This window comes from Vipera ursinii, assembly GCF_947247035.1.
Source record: "Vipera ursinii genome assembly, chromosome: 7".
NCBI classification, from domain to species: Eukaryota; Metazoa; Chordata; class Lepidosauria; order Squamata; family Viperidae; genus Vipera; species Vipera ursinii.
The window spans coordinates 75,073,670-75,097,613 of NC_139521.1; the positions used below are offsets into that span (position 1 = coordinate 75,073,670).

General features: G+C 49.3%; 1 protein-coding gene across 1 annotated transcript in view; it reads left to right on the top strand.

Moving 5' to 3' along the window:
- The window catches only part of ATRN (attractin), a gene marked incomplete at both ends in the record, with an annotated part of 98,554 nt that overhangs the window by 5,140 nt on the left and 69,470 nt on the right, over window positions 1–23,944 (top strand). Inside the window, 5 exons of the mRNA XM_083367078.1 lie at window positions 4,892–5,001; window positions 8,804–8,917; window positions 13,931–14,059; window positions 19,902–20,107; window positions 21,432–21,600. Of these exons, the coding sequence (XP_083223204.1) occupies window positions 4,892–5,001; window positions 8,804–8,917; window positions 13,931–14,059; window positions 19,902–20,107; window positions 21,432–21,600 (728 nt within the window). The remainder of the gene's footprint in view (window positions 1–4,891; window positions 5,002–8,803; window positions 8,918–13,930; window positions 14,060–19,901; window positions 20,108–21,431; window positions 21,601–23,944) is intronic.

Genomic DNA, 23,944 nt, shown 5'->3' on the forward strand with positions numbered 1-23,944 from the left:
CCAACCCCACTCCCTTCTTGCACTGATGATGTCACCCAGTTGGCTGACGAAACGTCTAACAGAAAACCCCCAAGCTCAGCCTCAAGGACCCCCGAGAAGATAATTTCTCCAAGAAAAGACTGCCGGACCCTTCCTTTCTCTTGGCCGATGAGCAGCTCGGGAGGTTAGCTCCCTTGAAGGGCTGATTCCGATCACCCGTTTGTTAAAAAATAAAAAAAAGTACAATTCTCAGCTCGCCTTAGCCCAACCTCCACCAATCTCAACACCCTCGAGAGCCATCGGACCGGCAGATGAGGACACAATGGCCAACCCTAGCTGGGAGGAAGAATCAGGCCTGGGGCCGCCGCCGCGAGCGGCAAAACCTGGTGTGCCGTCGGATGAAATTTACTCAATCTGAATTAGCTTACCAGGGCCCGTTTGTCCTTTCTTGTCTGGAGAGGTGTGAAATATTGCTTTTTGGTGCTGAACGCCGCAGCGCCAGCTTGTCTCCTTCCGGGCTGAAGGCTCTTCCGTGGTGTAGTAATTTCTCCTCTGTGTAAGCAACAATCGTTGCTTCTGGGACGTAAAGCAGGTCTAATGATTTCCGTGTAACATTGCCGGCGAGGGCGGCACATCGCCCAGTGTCTTTTCTTGTCCAGACAAGGTTTGTTTGAGCTTTCAAAGTCTGTTTGTTTGCTATCAATTACCGGCAGGGCACCGGCTGAATGGATCCTCAAGGGCTCTTAGCGCATTTTAATTCGAAGACGTGGACTGTTTTCCAAAAGCCGGGCGTCGGATGAAGCCAGACGGAGCGAAAGCCCCCGGGTCCGTATTCAGTCCCGTGCATTTTATTTTACCTGTATTTATTTATTTGGCACAACTGGCCCTCGACTTGACAGGTGTCCGTTTTAACATCCCTCCTGAGTTTCAACAGTGCTGGAAAAAAGCGACTTAATGACTTACAACTATCGTAGCGCCCCCCCCCCGGGGCGCGTGATTAAAATGCTTGGCAACTGGCGCGTACTTAAAACAGTTTGCATCACGCGATCTCCATTTTGCGACCTTCCCAGACCGGCTTTCTGAGAGGCAAAGTCAGCCGGGAGACGCTGGACTCGCTTACCGACCGCGATCCGCTTAGCAGCCACAGAGGCTTTTTGCTTAACAACTAACTGTGGGGGGGGAAAAATGCCAAATCAGGCGTGACTCGCTTTTTACAGCCGCCCTGTTTAGCAACGGAGGCTCTGTTCACAGAACCTGTTTAGATTTTTTTTTTTTAAGGCTCTTGAATATTTTAGCTTCCTCGGTTTCGGCGAAAAGAACTTCGTTTTTCTAAATTAACGTTACAAAATTCCGAAGCGGTGCAGGCCAGTCCAGAATCTGAATTTTATCCTTTGGTGGGATAATGATATGTCGTGCACAAAATGGGGTATCAGATGAATGGGCTTCCTTCAGCTCTGTAAGCTTGCAAAGAATTACGAAATCGTGGTTTGGAGCGGGGGGGGGGCAGATGTAGACCATGGTTACTGCATCCCATCAGGTATATTTCGGGCTGTAAATCAAAGCTAAACAATATGATGCAGGTGGCCCTCTACTTAAACCATTCATTTAGTGACTGAAGTTGCAGCGGCAGTGTAACTAGTGACGTACGGCCGTTTTTTTCACACTGATGATGAGCGTTGCAGCATCCCCGGAGTCAGGCGATCAAAATTCAGGTGCTTGGCAACCGACTCATATTTACGACGGTCGCAGTGTCCCGTGGTCTCGTGATCCCCTTTTGCGACCTTCTGACAAGCGACGGCAGTGGCAAAGCCCGATTCATTTAACAACCGCTTTACTCCCTTAACAACCGCAGAGATTCACTTAACAACTGTGGCAAGGAAAGGGGGGGGGACAAAAAGAAATGTTGGTCTCAGTTGTGGTCGTAAGTTGAGGACTGCCTGCAATTTTCTTCCATCCCTGCGTTAGCCAGGTGTAAACTTTCTGTCGCGGTATTGATTTAACAGCTAACCGGCTTATGTAATGTAAGATGTAATGTAATGGTGGGAATGACTCAGCAGGGTCTGTGTCCCTTTAAGAGCCTTTGCAGAAAGGGAAGGCTCTGCTGATGTGTTTTTTCTTCTTCCGTTTCCTGCTGTAACTGTGGCATGTTGAGATCCTGCTGTATTAGCACGTGTATGTACATTGTTCCTGGTGTATGACGTTGTAGATAGTGTAAGATAAACCACCATTTAAATACAAGCCACCGTTTACCGTGTCTACTCCTGGGTTATCTCAGCGCAATAAGACTCTGCATGCTCTGACGTAGAACAGTTAATTAATCGTTGGAACAACAGTTGCCTCCAGAAGTTGTGAACGCTCCAACACTGGGCTCTTTCTTCTTGTCTTCCTTTTTTTTTTTTTTTACTCCTCATCGTTAAGTGCTTAAGGACACTTAAGGACATTTAAGTGCTGCTTAGTAAGCCCACGGTTCAACCACCGATGGCTTTCTTTGTCTTTCCTTTTTCCAGTTTGGGTGATGGCAAAGGCCCCGAAGTCTAGTAGTCCCATATGAAGACCTCGCAAGCTTTCCCACTGCGAGAAGCGAGAGCGCTAGGCGGTCTGCGATGTTTTTCACCCTTGGCAAATTTTAAGGAGTCTGGACACATCCTGAAGTTGCTAAGGTTGAGAAATTTTGCTCGGGTGGCCCTGCAGGCAAAACCTCTTTCAAGCTGAGGGTTTGTCTGTTGTCGTTTTTTTGCTAGTGACACATCCAGGGATTTCCAGCAATATTACTCTTACAATAATTGCTGTAATTATGGCTAATTGCTGCCATATGCAAAGCAGCGCATCGCAGTTCAATCGATAACAAGAGAATAGCATGATATAATATAATACTGCATCCAATTCTGCTTTGCAGCAATATAAACAAGATATTGAGACTCTGGAAAGAGTTCAGAGAAGAGCAACGAAGATGATCAGGGGACTGGAGGCTAAAACATATAGGGAACGGTTGCAGGAATTGGGGATGTCCAGTTTAATGAAGAGAAGGACGAGGGGGGACAGGATAGCAGTCTTCCAGTATCTCAGGGGCTGCCCCAAAGAAGAGGGAGTCAAGCTCTTCTCCAAAGCGCCCGAAGGCAGGACAAGAAGCAACAGATGGAAACTCATCAAGGAGAGAAGCAACCTAGAACTAAGGAGAAACTTCCTGACAGCGAGAACAGTTAACCAGTGGAACCACCTGCCTCCAGAAGTGGTGAATGCTCCAACACTGGAAGTTTTTAAGAAGAGACTGGACAGCCATTTGCCTGAAATGGTATAGGGTTTCCTGTCTGAGCAGGTGGTTGGACTAGATGACCTCCGAGGTTCCTCGACGGTCCGTGGTGATCTTTGAATCTTGGTCGTTTGGCTGCGTTTCATTCCCCAACTAGGTTACGACATCAGGGCTGGAAGCCAGTGGGGTTTGCAGAAAGGATAAGGAGGAGGAGGAGGAGGAGGAGGAGGAGGAGGAGGAGGAGGAGGAGGAAGGGCGGGGCAAAGCTGACTTAACAGCCATCTCACTTAGCGACGGAAATTTGGGGCTCGGTCGTGGCCTACCTGGAATGCCCTGGATGATTTTGGAAGTCACCCCCCTACCCCCCCCCCCGCCATATTTCAAAGGGGTCTGTTTACTAAGGTCTCCGTCTCTCGTCTCTCGCGGCTCTTGAGTGGAAACTGACTTGCCTATTAATTGCTGCATTGCCTGAAATTAGTACATAAGAGCAGGGCTGGCTGAGGAATTCTGGGAGCTGAAGTCCGCAGGTCTTAAAGTCGCCAAGTTTTCCAGCTGGATTCTTGATCCCCTTTCCTAGCTCGTGTTTTGCATGATGGATCTACCTGCAGGATAAGGGCATTTCTTCACATTGAGGTGGGCCGTTAATTTTCCCAAGGTGGGGGGGAAATTGGGTCTGTTGTGGCAGGCCGAGCCAAATAGGGCTTTGAAAAATCGATAAATTGAGAAAAAAAGAAAAAAAGAAAGTAGAATTCCCCTTCAAAATAAAGGCAATCCCTGGAATGGCCAAAGGGCTGGAAGTGCCACAAAATGCGGGCGCTCCTCGACTTACAACGGTTCGTTTACTGACCGCTCAATAGTGTAACGACCCTGAAAAAAAGTGACTTGACGACCGTTTTTCACACTTAACGACCGCTGCGGTCACGTGAGTTAGATTCGGATGGTTGACAACCTGGTTCCTATTTACGACGGTTGGCAGCGTCCCGGGGGGTGGGTGGGTGTCACGGAGAATCCCTCTTTTTGCGACCTTCGGACGAGCAGAGTCCCCGGCAACGTCAAATTCACTGAATTGTGTTCTTCGTTTAAGAAGCCCAGTGAGACTCGCTTAAGAAACGAGGCCAAGAAGAGTCGTAAAAAAAGGGGACAAAACCCAGTTAACACATTTCTCACTCAGCAACCTACAGTCTGGCCTGGATCGTGGTCGTAAGCCGAGGGCTGTTTGTACCCAGGTCTGTTCTTAACCCTCGTTTTGCTTTTAAAGCCAACCCCCTGCCTTTTCTGGTAGGAGCAAAATCCTACAATTGCGAGGTGGACAAAATCGTTCGGCTTAATTCCAGGTTTGCGACAACAGCCCCTTCCTCTCCCTGCCTCCTCCCTCAATTCTTTCTTTCTTTCAGCCTTTTGCTGGTTTTTGCTGTCCTTCTTCTGTCCTTCCTTCCTTCCTTCCTTCCTTCCTTCCTTCCTTCCTTCCTTCCTTCCTTCCTTCCTTCCTTCCTTCCTTCCTTCCTTCCTTCCTTCCTTTTCTGAATTGCAGTGGCCGGGCCTGTATAATTCCTGGCATAACTGCGCCATTCGTTTGTAAGAAGCGGGTTTAATTCATCCTGACCCCTTTATTTTAAGGGCATTTTTGGGCGGCCTAAATCGTAAGTCGTGTTACATCTTTAGTTTTGTTTTTTTTTTTCCCCTCACAGGCTTACCGGACCTTCGGGATACGTAACGGACGGGCCTGGAAATTACAAATACAAAACAAAATGCACCTGGCTCATCGAAGGAAAGTGAGTAACACCACAGCTTGTTATTTTTATGGGAATTCTGGGAATAATAATAATAATAATAATAATAATAATAATAATAATAATAATAATAATAATAATAATAATAATAATAATAAGTAGTAGTAGTAGTAGTTGGAAGGGACCTTGGAGGTCATCTAGTCCAACCCCCTGCTCTGGCAGGAAACCCTGTACCATTTCAGACAAATGGTTGTCCAGTCTCTTCTTAAAAACTTCCAGTGTTGGAGCATTCACCACATCTGGTGGCAAGCAGTTCCACTGGTTAGTTGTTCTAACTGTCAGGAAGTTTCTCCTTAGTTCTGGGTTGCTTCTCTCCTTGGTGAGTTTCCATCCGTTGTTTCTTGTCCTGCTTTCAGGTGCTTTGGAGAATAGCTTGACTCCCTCTTCTTTGGGGCAGCCCCTGAGATACTGGAACACTGCTATCATGTCCCCCTTCGTCCTTCTCTTCATTAAACTGGACATCCCCAATTCCGGCAACCGTTCCTTGTATGTTTTAGTCTCCAGTCCCCCAATCATCTTTGTTGCTCTTCTCTGCCCTCTTTCCAAAGTCTCAACATCTTTTTTACATCGTGGTGGCCAAAACTGGATGTCGTATTCCAAGTGTGGCCTTACCAAGGCCTTGTAAAGCGGTATTAAGACTTCATGTGATCTTGATTCTATCCCTCTGTTAATGCAGCCTAGCACTGTGTTGGCTTTTTTGGCAGCTGCAGCACACGGCTGGCTCCTCTTTAAGGAATCGTCCACTAGGACTCCGAGATCTAACCTATTCTATTCTATTCTAACCTATTCTATTCTATTAATTCTATTCTATTCTAGATTCAATATCTATTCTATTCTATTCTATTCTATTCTATTCTATTCTATTCTATTCTATTCTATTCTATTCTATTCTAATTCCTATTCCTATTCCTATTCCTATTCCTATTATTCCTATTTCTATTCCATTCCATTCTATGTTTTAGCCTCCAGCCCCCTAATCATCTTTGTTGCTCTTCTCTGTACCCTTTCTAGAGTCACAACATCTTTTTTACATCGTGGTGACCAAAACTGGATGCAGGATTCCAGGTGTGGTCCACCCGTCTTAAATTTGCCACGTTTGAGAAACTCCATTTGCATGCGCACACGGAGGTGGGCCGGAGAATCTGGAGTTGCGTTCTGATGCAAAGAAACGTGAAATTAAGCACCAAAAGAATCTTGTAAGGAGGGAAGATCTTGGCGAGGGAAGATCGGGACAAGTCAAAAATTAAACCTTTGAGGGTGAAAGAACTTGAAAGACTAGACAAGGAGTCCTTGACTTAACAAGCATTCGTTTAGCCAAAAATGCTTTTTTTTTACGAGGCGACTGGACTTTCTTCTTCTTCTTGTTTTTTTTTGAAGACGTTTTGCTTCTCATCCCAGAAGCTTCTTCTGCTCTGACCGAATGGTGGGGAATAGAAGGATTTATACTCCTTGCAGACAGCCGGTCATTTGCCTCCTTTTAGAGAGTCGTCGAGGCTACTTGGAGGTTAATTCTGTGTCCTCGGGGTCACCTGAGTGGTGCAAATGGGTGTGGAGCCTACTTGGAGCTGCTGAAAGGACTGTGTTGTAGACAGGAGATAGCTGAGGTTGTATCCCTCCGACACAGACAAACCTCCGAGTGGCCTCGACGACTCTCTCGAAGGAGGCAAACGACCAGCGGTCTGCAAGGAGTATAAATCCTTCCACTCTCCCACCGTCTAGGCCAGACATGTCAAACACAAGGCCCGGGGGCCGGATGCGGCCCGCGAAGTGGTTTCATGTGGCCCGCGAAGCCATCCTGGAAACAGTGAGGGAATGGCCCTCACTGCCTTGGCCCTGGCCCAGAGACCCTCCTTCTGCCAGAGACCCTCAGATCTGTCCCACTCCTGCCCGGGCCCCCATAGGCACCCTTGATGCGAACAACGTAGAGCTGGCCACGCCCACCCAGTAGGCCATACGCACTCTAGCCACGCCCACCCAGTAGGCCACACCCACCCAGGCCATACCCACCCGGCCCCCTGAGGGCAACCGCAATGCTGATGCGGCCCTCAATGAAATTGAGTTTGACACCCCTGGTCTAGGCAGAGGCGAGGAAGCTTCTGGGATGAGAAGCGAAACACCTTCAAAGAAAAGCAAAATAAGTCCAGTTGCCTCCTGAAAAAAAAAAAGAAACTTTTGGGACAACCCTGACCTGGATTGATTGAGAATCTCCATTCGTTTAATGACCGTTTGAACTTACAGTGACACTAAAAAAAAACACCCGTGACTTAGGATTGTTTTTCACACTTAACGACCGTTGCGGCGTCCCCGTGGTCACGTGATTCAATTTTGGGTGCTTGGCAACTGGCATGGATGTACGATGGGTTGCAATATCCTGGGATCATTCAAAACATCTTTTGCAACTTTCTGAGGAGTCATTGGGGAAGGCAGATTGGCTTAATGACCAGGTGATTTAGGGCTGAATCGTGGTCGTAAGTCAAAGGCTGTCTGTAATGATTTTTGTTAATATCGATGATGATGGTCTACAAGGGTAGGCAACCTTGGCTCTTTGATGACTCGTGGACTTCAACTCCCAGAATTCCTTAGCCAGCCATGCTGAGGAGAAATAGAGAGGTTTCAAAGTTGAGCCAGGCTGGCTCAGGAATTCTGGGAGTTGAAGTCCACCAGTCATATAGGACCCATAGTTCTCCCACACTGGCTCAGGAATTCTGGGAGTTGAATTCCACCAGTCACGAAGGGGCCAATGTTTTCCCCATGCTGGCTCAGGAATTCTGGGAGTTGAAGTCCACGAGTCATAAAGGGGGCCACAGTTCCCCATGCTGGTTCAGGAATTCTGGGAGTTGAATTCCACCAGCCATGTAGGGGCCAAAGTTTTCCCCATGCTGGCTCAGGAATTCTGGGAGTTGAAGTCCACCAGCCATGTAGGGGCCAAAGTTTTCCCCACGCTGGCTCAGGAATTCTGGGAGTTGAAGTCCACGAGTCATAAAAGAGCCAAGGTTGCCTACCCCAAATATATGGAAATATCTAGCATTTCCAGCAATGGAGGTGAGGGAATGGATTTGGTCGGGATGGCGTTGTTAAACCGAGAGCTTTTATGTGGTTCCACTGAAAAATTGATTTTGGTTTTCATGCTTGAAAAAGAAAATAAAAGTTAACTTTTTTTTTTAACTTTTAGAATCTCTAGTGTGAGGACTGAGTAATTCCTGTAGTTACAGAAATGGCTGGTAATAACTCAATGTAAAGTAAGAAGTTGAGACCCTAGGCCTATTTGTATTGGACTGTGTTGGAAAGAGGCTGTAGCCAATTTTTTCCTCTCCTTTTTTTAAAAATCCTGTACTTCCCCCTTTTAATCTTTATTTTAACTGTCCTTTATCTTATACTAAAGCTGAATAAAAAAGTGCAAAACGGGGAGGAAAAAAAAAGCTTTAATGAGGTTGAATAAAACTGCGGGTGAGCGGTTGGGAAAACTTGGGCAGGAAGCAAAATACTCAAGAGAGTAGCAGGAAATACACTCGGAGTAGCCTTGAACAAACCTCCTTTGCTAAACTCTATTCCACTGGTAAATTTAGCCCAACCGCTTTAGGTCCTGAGTCCAAAGCCGGGTTCCCAAATCACGTACCTTTACAATCGGCCGTAAATCAAATGCAAACATTGGATTTCCTTGCGAGTCCTGCATGCAACACGCTGTGCGAATTGGAAAAGTTACGCTGATGTGGGGGGGTTTCTTTTGGGGGGGGGGGAAAGGCTTTTGGGAAGCTTTACACACGATTTTCCTTCTTCTTTCTAGGCCCAACACGGTCTTGAGGCTCCGTTTTAATCATTTTGCAACAGAGTGCAGCTGGGACCACCTCTACGTCTACGATGGGGACTCCATCTATGCTCCGTTGCTGGCCGCTTTTAGGTAAGATCGGGCGGGAAGCCAGAACTCCTGTCGCGGAACGGGAAGGTCACCGTTGCCTTTTGGGATTTAAGGGAGCGGATGTTTGCGGATGGGGAAGAAATGGAGGTAGTGACAGATTTTATTTTCCTGGGCTCCAAGATCACTGCAGATGGGGACTGTAGCCAAGAAATTAAAAGACGCTTGGGGAGGAAAGCCATGGCAAATCTAGACAGCACACTAAAAAGCAGAGACGTCACCCTGCCAACAAAAGTGCGCATAGTCAAGGCTGTGGTCTTCCCAGTTGCAATGTATGGCAGTGAAAGCTGGACCATAAGAAAGGCTGAGCGCCAAAGAATGGAGGCCTTTGAACTGTGGTGCTGGAGAAGACTCCTGCGAGTTCCTTGGACTGCAAGGCGATCAAACCGGTCAGTCCTAGAGGAGATCCACCCTGACTGCTCTTTAGAAGGCCAGATCCTGAAGTGGAAACTCAAATCCTTTGGCCACCTAATGAGAAGGAAGGACTCCCTGGAGAAGAGCCTCATGCTGGGAAAGGTTGAGGGCAAGAGAAGAAGGGGACGACAGAGAAGGAGGTGGCTGGATGGAGTCCCTGAAGCAGGAGGCGTGAGCTTAAATGGACTCCAGAAGATGGTGGAGGACAGGAAGGCCTGGAGGAACGTGGTCCATGGGGTCGCGAGGGGTCGGACACGACTTCGCAGCTAAGAACAACAACAACATGTTTACGGATTAATTTTTAAGAAGCTGCCCGCTTGGCGTCCCCCGGAACGAGCTGTTGGAGGTGCCTTTTCATCTCTGGATGCTCTTGAGGGTTTATCCTAGTTGGAGACCAAGCATTGCCATGGGAACAGGGACATTTTGTACAATATCGGGCGAGGGAGGTCAAGAAAGAATCGGGAGAGCGGGCTGGCATTATTCTGTGCTTCGCTGCTTTTGATTTGCATTTGCATTTCTGTACTTTTCACCCTCTCTGAGAAAACATAACACAGCCTTAAAACAGCCTTAAAATTAAAGCATCACAATAAACACGCCTTGAAAACAGAACAAAAGAAAAAGAAAAGAAACAGAGATGCACAGGGCAGTGTTAACTCCCCCCCCCCAAAAAAAAACCCCCCACCAGAATCTGATTCTGCAATTTTTGTTATCCTAGCAATGTAAACCAACTCTGCACTGAGTTAGAACAGATCTGATAAATCACAGGTAGGTTCATTAGATACGTTTAAATTTGGCATAAGGAAAGGTCAGCTGAAATCAACGAAAAGGAAAAAAAAGAAAAGTAGGGAAGAAGGGAAGGAAAAAAGGGAGGGAGGGAAGGAAGGGTAGATGGGAGGGATGGAGGGAAGGAAGGAAGGAAGGAGAACAAAAGAAAGATGGAAGGAAGGAAAAAGGAAGGAAAAAAGGAAGGAAGGATAGACGGGAGGGATAGGGGAAAGAGGAGAAGAAGGAAGGAAGGAAGGAAGGAAGGAGAAAGAAAAAGAGGGAGGGAGGGAAGTGAAAGGAAGTGAAGGGAAGGGAGAAAGGGAGGGAGGGAACGAGGAAGGAACAAAGGAAGGAAGTAAAAAGGGAAGGAAGGAAGGAGAAAGAAAAAGAGTAAGGAAGGGAGGGAAGGGAAAGGAGGGAAGGAGGAAGGAACAAAGGAAGGAAGTAAAAGAAGGAAGGAAGGAGAAAAAGTAAGGGAGGGAGGGAAGGAAAGGGAGGGAGGGAAGGAGGAAGGAACAAAGGAAGGAAGTAAAAAGGGAAGGAAGGAAGGGGAAAGAAAAAGAGTAAGGAAGGGAGGGAAGGGAAAGGAGGGAAGGAGGAAGGAACAAAGGAAGGAAGTAAAAACGGAAGGAAGGAAGGAAGGGGAAAGAAAAAGAGTAAGGAAGGGAGGGAAGGGAAAGGAGGGAAGGAGGAAGGAACAAAGGAAGGAAGTAAAAACGGAAGGAAGGAAGGAAGGGGAAAGAAAAAGAGTAAGGAAGGGAGGGAAGGGAAAGGAGGGAAGGAGGAAGGAACAAAGGAAGGAAGTAAAAACGGAAGGAAGGAAGGAAGGAGAAAGAAAAAGAGTAGGAGGGAGGGAAGCGAAGGGAAGGGAGGGAAGGAGGAAGGAACAAAGGAAGGAAGTAAAAAGACAGGGAAGGAAGGAAGGAGAAAGAAAAAAAGTAAGGGAGGGAGGGAAGCGAAAGGAAGGGAAGGGAGAAAGGAAGGGAGGGAAGGAGGAAGGAAGAAAGGAAGGAAGTAAAAAGACAGGGAAGACTCTTGTCGGTTGACACTCTGGCCGGTAGAGAGTCGACACAAACTCACGCTTCCCAGGCTGGAGAAAGCCCCCCTTCTCACAGCCTCCATCCTTTGGCCAGTTTGTCTTCTCCAGCTGCCCGTTTCTCTTGCGTGCCCGTGTTCCTCCCAAACTTTGCTGGCCATCCCGAAGTCACAGCAGTTGGTGCCTGGGATTGCAACGCACCCCAAGCTCATCTTTATGAGACAATCCTTCCAATTTCTTTCCCCCCCACCCCCTATACCGGTTGGTTGTGTGTAGTAGGCACTTCCTGGGTCAAACTCCGGGTCCAAAAGCACGCGTTCAGATTCGCCTGGAGGTTATTTTTGTATTTTTAAGGGAGACGTTTAAGTGCCTGGATGCCACTTATTGACCCATTAACGGGGGTAATCCTCGACTCAAGAGATCAGAGTCTCCGTTGTTAAGTGGGACATTTGCTGAGGGGCTTTTGCCCCCTTTCACGACCGCCCTTGCCACAGTCGCAAAGTGGAAGCACTGCCGTCGCTAACGAGGTTGTTGAGGGAATCTGTCTTCCCCACTGACTTTATTTTATTTATTTTATTTTATTTTAATTCCATTTATATCCCGCCCTTCTCTGAAGACTCAGGGCGGCTTACAAGCTTAGCAGTAGCCTTCATTCTATGTATATGCCTGCTTGTTAGGGCTTTCACACACACCCCAAGCGGCATTATTACAAAGTCAGCTTATTTCCCCCAACAATCTGGGTCCTCATTTGACCTACCTGGGAAGGATGGAAGGCTGAGTCAACCTTGAGCCTGGTGGGACTCGAACCTGCACTAATGGCAGCCAGCTGGTGTTACTTAAGGAGGCATTAGCCCACTGCTCCACCAAGGCTCTTAAAAGACTTTGAAAGTGATCCCGTGATCCCAGGACACGGCAACCCTTATAAATAGGAGCCAGTTGCCAAGCGGTTGAATCTTCTATCACGTGACCACGGGGACGCCGCGACGGTCGTTAAGTGTGAGAAACGAGCCACGAGTCACTTTTTTCCCCCCTGGCGCTGTTGTAATTGCGAACGGTCACTTAGACGAACGCTCGTAAGACGAGGACTATCTCCAGCCTGGGCTCTGCCTGACGGAGTAAAACCGACATTTCTTTTTCAAACGCTAGCCAAAAAATAAAAATTAAAAAATGACCTTGCCGAGGTTTCGAGTGGCCTTTTCGTCAGCACGGGTCTAATGAAGCCGATGAAGCTTGGCTGTTTTTATTGACTTCACTGATTAATGGGAATTTAATTGGCCCCCCTGAGTAATTCCGGCACCTAACACCACGGCGTTGTAACCTTTCTGCAAAGCGGTAAAGGTGGCTGTTGCCTCGGGAGAAACACCTGTTGGTTTCGCTGCACGCTGTTTGAGAGATTGGCTGCCTGCGCTCGTGCTCTGCGACCTCCCCTCCAAATGGAAGATGAAGAAAATCTAAATAAAGTTAATTTAGGGCTGAAGAAAGCCACCGTAGCAGCGTGCGGTATTTTTCGGCTCCGGCTCTTGCTGAATGTACTCGTAACCTACCCGTCTTCCAAGGAGGCTCCGCTTTAAAGGGTGGAGGGCCCGACTAAGCAGCCCTTAAGGACGCAACGTGCATTCTGTATCTGATGCGCAGGAAATTAAGTGCCTTTTGAAAGGATCGGTCTAAATAGCTTTCCTTCACCTGAGATCCCCAGAGGTGCACAAGGCTAGAAAGCGGGAAGCCATGAGTTCTGGTCTCACATCAGGCCTTGAAAGCCGGGTGGGTGACTTTGGGCCGGTCACCAGGAGACGGTGAGTTCTAGTCCTGCCTTAGGCGTGAAAGCCGGCTGGGTGACTTTGGACCAATCACTAGGAGAGGGTGAGTTCTAGTCCGGCCTTAGGCATGAAAGCCAGCTGGGTGACTTTGGGCCGATCACCAGGCGACTGTGAGTTCTAGTCCCGCCTTAGGCATGAAAGCCAGCTGGGTGACTTTGGGCCGATCACCAGGCGACTGTCAGTTCTAGTCCCGCCTTAGGCATGAAAGCCAGCTGGGTGACTTTGGGCCAGTCACCAGGCGACTGTGAGTTCTAGTCCCGCCTTAGGCATGAAAGCCAGCTGGGTGACTTTGGGCCAGTCACCAGGAGGCTGTGAGTTCTAGTCCTGCCTTTGGCGTGAAAGCCGGCTGGGTGACTTTGGGCCAATCACCAGGAGAGTGAGTTCTACTCCCACTTTAGGCATGAAAGCCAGCTGGGTGGCTTTGAGCCAAACACCAGGAGACGGTGAATTCTAGTCCCGCCTTAGGCATGAAAGCCAGCTGGGTGACTTTGGGCCGATCACCAGGCGACTGTGAGTTCTACTCCCCCCTTAGGCATGAAAGCCAGCTGGGTGACTTTGGGCCGATCACCAGGCGACTGTGAGTTCTAGTCCCGCCTTAGGCATGAAAGCCAGCTGGGTGACTTTGGGCCAATCACCAGGAGGCTGTGAGTTCTAGTCCTGCCTTTGGCGTGAAAGCCGGCTGGGTGACTTTGGGCCAATCACCAGGAGACAGTGAGTTCTAGTCCCACCTTAGGCATGGAAGCCGGCTGGGTGACTTTGGGCCAATCACCAGGAGAGTGAGTTCTAGTCCCGTCTTAGGCGTGAAAGCCGGCTGGGTGACTTTGGGCCAATCACCAGGAGACGGTGACACGAACAGTCATGGGTTGAGGACTGCCTGTGTTTGGGAATGCCACGACATTTTAACCTGTGTTTCCAACCCCGTGTCCAGTTATATTAATCATCGGCTCGTGTTTTTTTTTCTTCCAGCGGCCTGATCATTCCCGAAAGGGACAGCAACGAGACGGTCCCCGAAGTGGCCGCCAGCTCTGGCTACGCCCTTCTGCACTTCTTCAGCGACGCTGCGTACAACTTGACGGGCTTCAACATCACCTACCAGTAAGCTGCCCCACTCTCCTGCGCCCCCAAACTTTACGCAGGTGGTCCTTGGCTGATGTCCACGGAGACTGGCTAAGCGAGACGTCGGTGAAGTGGCTCTTGCCCCACTTTAAGACCGTTTTCTGCCCCTCCCCCCTTGTTAAGCGAGTCCATCCCTGTGGCTGCTACAGTAGTGGCCAAAATTGTGGAAACCTTTTGGGAAAAGTGTACAGTAAGAAATGCCACCTTTGGTTTAAGTTTCCACCAATTTGTCTTCTAATTCCTTTATAACTGTGGCCTTCTTCACTTAATAAGACTATTTTACGTCGCTTTCTGGGCGACCAGTCAGCTCTTAGCACCATTACTTTAATTTTATTACGTTTTGCAAGCTCACTAAATGAAAGAACACACAAAAACCCCCGGCTGACTTGATGTCGATCACATAACACACTGACAAATGCCCTCCTCTCGGCTTCAATACACGACATCGATAACCGGATCCTACTGTGATCCGATTGGCTCATTGCCAAAACAAGATGACGCCCGATTGGCTCTCTAAACGCTCGTTCTCATTGGCTACGATCGGATGAAGGAAAGCTACCCGAGATCAACCTAAGCAAGTTGTGCTTCCTTTTTCTGGTGATTTGGCTGTAACTTTTCACAGAATACAGCACAGATAATTGAGCAAACTTCGTTGCATTACGTTCTCAATTAAATTATCTTTCCATTGATTTATAATTTTAGGGTACTACTCCCTCCCCCCCCCCAAAAAAAAAGAAAGTGGTGTTATTAGCCATCAAACCTCAAAAATAGACTTTTCCCGGAAAGGCTTCCACAATTTTGGCCACAGCTGTGAGTCAATCCGGCTTCCGCCTCGGCTTTGTTTTGGTCAGAAGGTCATAAAAGCTGCCAGCGTCGTAAATATGAGTCGCCAGGCATATGAGTTTCTATCGTGCGACCCTGGGGGGGGGGGAACGCTGCAACGGTCGTTCAAATGTGAAAAGCGGTCGGTATTTTGTTATCTGGCCCCAGATGCTAAATGCAGCAGGTGTATCTCCCAAACATGTGAAGGCCCTCTTGTTGTGATTCAGGGTCAGCCTGTGGGTTCGGCAGTTGGGTTGGAGGATTCAGAGGAGGAGGAGGAGGAGGGGGGTGTTGGAGAGCCTGCAGAGGACAGCCCTGAGGCTTCGCAGAGCCCTCAGCCAGGCCCATGGTCACGACGCAGACCCAGCTGTGTGAGCCTGACAGCGTGGATGAAGATGACCCACAGCTGGCCCTGTTCAAGGACGCCCGATGCAGGAGGCAGTCAATCAGGAGTAAACAGAGGAAGGCAATGGGGCACCTCGGAAGGAGGCAGAGAGAAGCCATGCCCTGAACTGTATTTAAGGGGAATGCGTGGGAGGGCTGGTTTGCTGAAGGCAACCGTTTGGATAGCTCCTGTTTCATGGTTCGTGTCTTGTTTTGCTCTGTTTTGTGTCAATAAATTTGCCAGGCTTAGTTCCAGCCTCTTGCCTTCTTGTAAAAGGGGTTGTCCCTGCCTTTTCTGCAGGGCCGGTAGTAGGCTGGTACAGAACACCTCTTTCTGAAGAATTACCTATGACCGCTGCTCTAGAAGCTGTTGACAAAACGGTAAAAACCATCTGTACGACTGGGAGAGACAGGAGAACATGGAACCGTCTTTCTCGACCTTGGCAACTTTACCAAGAGCGGATTTCAACTCCCAGAATTCCCCAGCCAGCATGCTACGGGGATGTTAGAAGAGAATATTTGTAGCTCAGGGTTGAACCGTGGGGTCCTGGGTGCTCTCTGAGCTTGGTGGTTTTCTTGCAGACGTTTCATGACCCAACTAGGTAACGTCATCAGTTCTACTGATGATGATGTGCTTCTGCTGATGGGATGGTTATCAGTGCTGATTTACACTGATGACGTTACCTAGTTGGCTCATGAAACGTCTGCGGAAAAAAAAACAACCAAGCTCAGAAAGCACCAGGGACCCCACAGTCTTCCTCCTCCTCCTCCTCCTCCTCTCCACAAACCCCACACCCATCTAGCACTGATGATGTTCCCTAGTTGGGTCATGAAACATCCACAAGAAAACCACCCAGCTCAGAGAGCATCAGGGACCCCTCAATTGCGTTTCTGATCGGACTTCAGCTCCCCTTGGCTTTACAGCCCCCTGAAGGTTGGAAATGCAAGGATTGGTTGCAAAATTCCTTTTTCCCCATCACTGTAACTGCAAACAGTCCCTAAACGAGGGCTACCTCCATTTAGCTAGCCGGTTGACCGCTGGGTGGTACCTGCAGAAAGTTGATCCAAGCTAAGTGTGCTGACGTCTGTGAGTAGCCTCTTAGCTTTTTCAGGACCCAACTAGGTAACATCATCAGTGCTAGAAGGGAGGAGGAGGAGGAGGAGGAGGAGGAGGAGGAGGAGGGGGAGGAGGAGGAGGAGGAGGAGGAGGAGGAGGAGGAGGAGGAGGAGGAGGAATGACAACTGTGGGGTCCTTGGTGCTCTCTGACCTGGGTGGTTTTCTTGCAGATATTTCATGACCCAGGTAGGTAACATCATCAGTGCTAGAAGGGAGTGGTAAGGGAGGAGGAGGAGGAGGAGGAGGAGGAGGAGGAGGAGGAGAGGACTGTGGAGTCCTGGGTGCTGTCTGAGTTTTCTGGTTTTCTTGCAATTGTTTCATTATCCAAATAGGTAACAACATCACTGTTGCAAGGTGGAGGAGGAGAAGGAGGAGGAGGACCATGGAGTCCTGGGTGCTCTCTGAGCTTGGTTGTTTTCTGCAGACATTTCATTACCAAACTGGGTAACATCATCAGTGCTAGAAGGGAGGTGGAGGAGGACTGTGACATCCTCGTTGCTCTCCGATGTTGGTGGTTTTCTTGCAGAGTAGCCCTGATGACGCGAGCACTGGTGACGTTACCTAGTTTGGTAATGAAACTTGGGTGTCCTCCTGGATTCACGGCTTAGCCTGGAAGACCATCTATCCGCCGTGACCGGGGGGGGCCTTCGCACAGGTTCGCCTGGTGCGCCAGTTGCGCCCCTTTTTGGACCGTGATGCCCTACGCACGGTCACCCACGCCCTTGTCACTTGTCGCCTGGATTACTGCAACGCTCTCTACATGGGGCTGCCCTTGAAGTGCACCCGGAGGCTTCAGCTGGTACAAAATGCGGCCGCGCGGGTGCTTATGGGAGTTTCTCGATACTCCCATGTTACACCACTCCTGCGCGAGCTGCATTGGCTTCCGGTTGCCCTCCGGGTGCGATTCAAGGTCCTGGTAATAACTTTTAAAGCCCTACATGGCTTAGGCCCGGGGTACTTGCGAGACCACCTGTGTCAACCTCCCATCGCCCGGTTCGCTCCCACAGAGTCGGCCTGCTGAGGGTGCCGTCGGCCAGGCAATGCCGGCTGGCGACCCCCGGGGGGAGAGCCTTCTCTGTGGGCGTGCCGGCCCTCTGGAATGAACTGCCTCCGGAGCTTTGGACGGCCTCTGACCTTCGGTCTTTCCGCCGTGACCTGAAGACCTGGTTGTTCCAACCAGCGGGCCTGGACTGACTATAGTTTTAAATTTGGCTTTATGGGGTTAATTGTTACGTATTTATTACATTTATCGTTGAATTCTTTTTAAAATTTTGTATTTTATGTTTTTTAACTTTTTATCGTTGGGAGCCGCCCTGAGTCCTTGGGGAGAAGGGCGGCCTATAAATTTAATCAGTTCAATTCAATTCAATTCAATTTGCAAGCAAATCACCAAGCTGGGCTATCAGCCAGCTGGGGAATCCTGGCAGCCGGAAGTCCACTCATCGTAAAGTTGCCAAGGTTGAGAAACGGGCTTCTCCATACTCCTGTCTTTTTTCTCCTGTGTCTTTTTTCTACTTGCTGTTGGTTTTAAGAATTTCCCTGCAGTGGCTGGGAATCAGGCAGCACGGAAAATGTAATAGATTATTATGGTCGCTCGGACTGTCAGCCAGATGTTCAGATTGGATCCTGCAGGTTTTTTTATCCATCCCTTCCCAAAGACCTAGGATGGGCGGATATAGATGTTGGATGATGGTGTTCAAAGGTATCGTGGCCGGATGTAAGCTGGTCCGAATAACGTGGCCTTTTGTAATTGACTGGTGGGGATTGTGTCAATGCCGATGGTCTTCAACAGGCGCTCCAGATGTTTCGGGCTTGCGCCCCAGGGACCTATGAGTTTTGGGACTCCCTTTGCTCTCTTTTGTCATAGTTGATCCATTTCTATCTGGATTGCAAGCGCCCTCATTTCCCCCCCCCCTCCGCATGTGCAGCTCGGCGCAGCCAGCTGGAACCTGGAATTGGAGGAACCACAGCGCCATCTTGTGATGGCCGTCAGAATGTCACCGTAGGAGCCGTTGAAGACGAGCCGAGGTTGAGGAACGTTGTAGTATGTAGCGAGGGCCACCACGTCCAGAGGGGAATGGACAATTTGTCTGTTTGGGCCAGAATTGTCTCCCTTAGCTGGCTAGGATCATGTTTTGCACCTGGAGTTGTCTTAATTGAAGTTCTTGGGCATTTGCAGGCGCACATTTGTTTGAAATAAATCCACAAGTAGTCGCTGCCTTAATTTCTCCTGACTTAACGAGCTGGAGGGAAGAATCTCTCTCTTTGGTGGATCCGGAGAGCAGTGTTCCTCCCCCATTTTAAGAGGGTTGGATTTCAACTCCCAGAATTCCTCAGCCAGCCGAGTCAGAGGTTTTGTTCCAAATGTCGTAGGTTGCCCGTCTCGGGGACCGCTTCCTTCTTTGTGGCTTTGCACGCGGGGTGTGTTTTCTTCTTCATTTCACACCTTAGTGCTGCTTCTAAGGAGATTTGTGTGGCTTTGGTCCGAAGTCTTTCAAGGGGCTGTTTCATTGCCTTCTGAAGTAGGATGGGTAAATGCACGAGAGTGAACGTAGCTCACGGCTTCTTTTGAAAGTCTGTTTCATTAGAAAAGAATATTTGTAGCTCAGGAGTTGAACTGTGGGGTCCTTGGTGCTCTCTGAGCTGGGTGGCTTTCTTGCAGACGTCTCATGACCCAACTAGGTAACATCATCAGTGCTGGTCTGCAAGAAAACCACCAAACTCAGAACCAAGGATGCTACACTCCTCCTCCTCCTCCTCCTCCTCCTCCTCCTCCTCCTCCTCCTCCTCCTCCTCGCAAACCCCACACTTCCTTCTAGCATTGATAATGTCACTTAGTTGAGTTATGGAAACATCTGCAAAAAAACTCACCAAGCCTAGAGAGCACCAAGGACCTCACAATCATCTTCCTCCTCCTCCTCCTCCTCCTCCTCCTCCTCCCTCCTCCTCCTCCTCCTCCTCCTCCTCCTCCTCTGCAAACCCCACTCCCTTCTAGCATTGATGATGTTACCTAGTTGGGTCATGAAACATCTGCAAAAAACCCCACCAAGCTTAGAGAGCACCAAGGACCCCACAGTCTCCTCTTCCTCCTCCTCCTCCTCCTCCTCCTCCTCCTCCTCCTCCTCCTCCTCCTCCTCCTCTCCTCCTCCCTTCTACCACTGATGATGTTACCTAGTTGGGTCATAAAACATCTGCAAAAAAAAAAAAAAACAACCCACCAAGCTTAGAGAGCACCAAGGGCCCCACAGTTCAACTCCTGAGCTACAGATATTCTTTTTAAAAAAATCTAGGTTAGTTGCAGCTTACTTTTCTGTTTACGTAGCATTTGGAAACCTTGCTGAAAAGACATTTTTTTATTTTTTACCTTTTGACCATCTGTGCACAATGGCTTGATTCACTGGAGTGCAGGGATGACATGTCAAGCTCCGGAGTCCAGTTCTCCTGCCAGAGGCTTGTAAAACAAACCGCTGATTTGTCTCTTGGGATTTTCTTTCGCAGCTTTAACGTCTGTCCCCAGAACTGCTCGGGCAGAGGGGAATGTCGGCCCGCGAACGGCAGCCAAGCAGTCGAGTGCGAGTGTTTGGAACATTGGAAAGGAGAGGCCTGCGACATTCCCAATTGCCCAGAAGACTGCGGCTTTCCCGAAAGGGGTCAGTGCAGCGTGAACGGAACTCAGGGCTGCATCTGTTCTCCAGGTTGGCAAGGTAGGTGAAAAGTCTTCCCTTCGGACGAATTGCACAGCTGTGGATTTCATCCGGGAGATGCTTTTGAACTGTATTTGTTTCACTTTTTTTTTAGCCAAGTACCGTGTTTCCCCGAAAGTTAAGGCCTACACCAACAATAAGCCCTAGCTTGATTTTGGGGGGTGGGTCTAATGTAAGCCCTACCCCAAAAAATAAGCCCTAGCTTTGGGACGAGGCACAACACCTAAAAATCAAGCTGGGGTAGGGTTGGGTGTGTGTGGATCTGCCCTATGCGCCCCGCACCCGCTTCCCTTGCAGCCAGGCCTCTCCCACTTCTTCTGAGGCCTCTTCTGCAGCCAGGCCTGCATTTCTCAGTCACGGGCCTTTCCAGAAGGCCTCTGCAGCCGAGAACCAAGCTATGGATTCAATTCATAGCTCTGTTCTGCAAGATCTCTGTAGCTGAGGACCGAGCTATGGATTGAATCCATCACTCTGTACTTGGCTGCTTAGGCCTTCCGGAAAGGCCTGACTGCAAAATGCAGGCCCGAATACAGCTGCAGAACTTCAGCCCCAGAAGAAGCGAACCGGCTGGGTGGGGCTGTCGGTGCCGGAGGTGAGGTAAGGTCTACCCTGAAAATAAGACCTGGTGCCTCTTTGGGAGGCTAAAAAAATAAAAAAATAAGACCTGGTCTTATTTTCAAGGAAACACGGTATCTATACTTCATCACCAATATTGTAGGAGGAGGTCCATGTTGGTCTAGGGCAGCGAAAAATTAGGAATGGGACACTGATTGAATACTTTTTTGCAAGCTCATTTTGCTAAAGGCCTGGAAATCCTCCATCTGTTTATCCTCGAGTTAAGATCACAGTTGAGCTCCAAATCGCTGTCGCTAAACAAGACAGTTCTTCAGCGAGCTTTGCCCCATTTCAAAGGACCGTTCTGGCCACCATTGCTAAATGAATCACTTTCAGTCATTAAATTAGTAACACGGTTGTTCAAGTGAATCTGCCGTCCCTTACTGACTTTGCTGGTCAAAAGGTCGCAAAAGGAGGGAATCACGTGACCCTGGGACGCTGCAGTGGTCCCCATTTGCGACCTCCTGACAATGCAGAAGCCAGATTCACTTAACAGCCGTGTCACTATCATGACCGCTGCACTGGTTCACTTAACCGCCGTGGCCAGAAAGCTCGTGAAATGGGCTGAAACTCAGTTAACCAATGTCTCACTTAGCAACATAATGTTTTGGGCTCACTTTGTGCTGGTAAGCCGAGGACTACCTGTGCAGTGCTGGATTAAGATGGCCGAGGGTGTAACGCAGGGTGTGTTTTGTTTTGCCCCTCATAGGGGTTGACTGCTCGGTTCCTGTTCCATCGAATCGGTCCTTTTGGACCCGGGACGAATTCTACGTCCCCAAACTCCCACGGGCGTCTCACAAAGCCGTGGTCCAAGACGAGGTCATGTGGGTGATCGGTGGCTACATGTTCAATCACACGGACTCTCAGATGGTCTTGGCGTGAGTAAAAAAGAGCTTGTTTCCGACGGATCTTAAGCGGGGAAGGAAATGTACATTTCTGCAGATTAAATCCAGCGGGGTCTCTACACTAGAAATAGACTTCCGTATAACTTTTATCGGTTGCAGTGTGAATTTTCTACCAGCTTTGAGAAGATCTTTTTTTTTGCTCATCAAAGCTGGACAGGGAAAGAATTCCTGGTGATCCAGAGACATTTGAGGCGTGGTGGCGCAGTGGTCAAAGCGCAGTATTGCAGGCTAACTCTGCCCACTGCCGGGAGTTTGATTTGAGGCGTGGCGGTGCAGTGGTCAAAGTGCAGTATTGCAGGCTAACTCTGCCCACTGCCAGGAGTTTGATTTGAGGCGTGGCGGTGCAGTGGTCAAAGTGCAGTATTGCAGGCTAACTCTGCCCACTGCCAGGAGTTTGATTTGAGGCGTGGTGGCGCAGTGGTCAAAGTGCAGTATTGCAGGCTAACTCTGCCCACTGCCAGAAGTTTGATTTGAGGCGTGGCGGCACAGTGGTCAAAGTGCAGTATTGCAGGCTAACTCTGCCCACTGCCGGGAGTTTGATTTGAGGCGTGGCGGCGCAGTGGTCAAAGTGCAGTATTGCAGGCTAACTCTGCCCACTGGCAGGACTTTGATCCTGACTGATAGATTGATTCAGGCCTCCGTCCTCCCAAGATTGGGAAAATGAGAGATTGTTGGGGGCAATAGGCTGAGTTCGTGAACTGCTTAGAGAGGGCTGTAAAAGCAACGTGAAGCGGTACATAGAGTAAGTCTAAGTGCTCTTGCTGTTGCTGTTTGTTTCACTACAGCAGGGGTCCCCAACCTTGGCAGCTTTAAGACCTGCGGACTTCAACTCCCAGAATTCTGAGAGTTGAAGTCTGCAGGTCTTAAAGTTGCCAAGGTTGGGGAAATTGTATGAGAAATGGCCAGCACGGCTATACGCCAAAGGCACACGGAACGCTGTTCCCTTCCCACCAAAGTGGGAAGGTACCACCAAAGTGGTACCTATTTATCTACTTGCATTTGCGTGCTTTCGAACTGTGAGGCGAGCAGGAGCCGGAGCAAGGAACGGGAACTCACCCTGTCGCGCAGCGCTCGGGGCTCGAACCCGGGCGGTCAGCTTCCTAGCTGACAAGTTCTGCATCTTTAACCACTGAGCCATTGTGCCCCCCCCCAGACTTATATGTCCCTTTAATTATCAGATTTGTATGAAGTCATTACCAAATATTTACAGCAGAGGTCACCAATCTTTGTTGGTTGGCAGAAAAAGGGAGGGGAAGCATTTTATATGCGTGTGCGCGCACGGGGCCACCAGCATGCACGTGCCGCAAATGGGGTGGGGCTAGCGCCTACGCAATACTCGATAGCCCTGCCCCGTCCTTGCATGGCGCAGCGCCTCGTTCCTGCGCACTGTGGCGCAGCGTCAGCCGTTTTCGTGTCTTGCAGCATGGCGGTGCCCCATTTTTGCGCCCCACAGCGGTGGCCCGTTTCTGTGTGGTGGGGTCCGATTTTGCGTCTTGCAGCGCGGCAGCAGCCCATTTCTGCATCCTGCGCAACAGCGGTGTCCTGTTTTTGTGCCCCCGAGGCATGGCGGCATCATCCCATTTTCGCACCCGGAGGGGTGGCGTCGCCCCATTTTTGTGCTCTGAGGCGCAGCAGCAGCCCGTTTTTCCGCCCTGCGGCTGTGGTGCTAGCGCAAGTGAGGGGGTGCGCGCGCACATACGCGTGCACTGGCCAGCCTGTCCCGCGGCCCATGGGTTGGAGACCACTGATTTACAGGATAGGGGACTTCAACACACTTTCGTCTTTTCAACCACCCCCACGGAAGCATCTTGTTCTTTTTTTTTTGTTAAAGATTACCGTCCAAATTTATTGGGCTGCCGTGAATTCTCCTCTGTTTCTGCCAGCAGGTGAACATTATTCTCCTCCAATGTGTGTCTTTTTTAGCTCTTGCGCTCTGCCGCGTGGGGTTCTGGTTATGCTAATTTCAGGATGGATCGATGATTATTTTGTCCCTGGTGGGATTTTCCCCACCTTTTTTTCTTTTGATTGTTATTTTGTGTGGGTGAACTGCATTAATTTGTTTTTGGGGAGAAGAAAGTGGGGTGTAATTTTGTTTTCCAGAGTAAACTATGCCAACATTTGACAAACGCGCTTTCCTGACTGTGGGGGGTCCTTGCTGCTGTCTGAGCGGGGTGGTTTTCTTGCAGACATTTTATTACCAAACTAGGTGACATCATCAGGGCTAAGAAGGGAGTGGGGTTTGCTCTCAGTTTATATTCTAGTGGCTTGCTAAGCACAGAGAGAATCAAGGACCCGACAGCTGCTCCTCCTCCTCCTC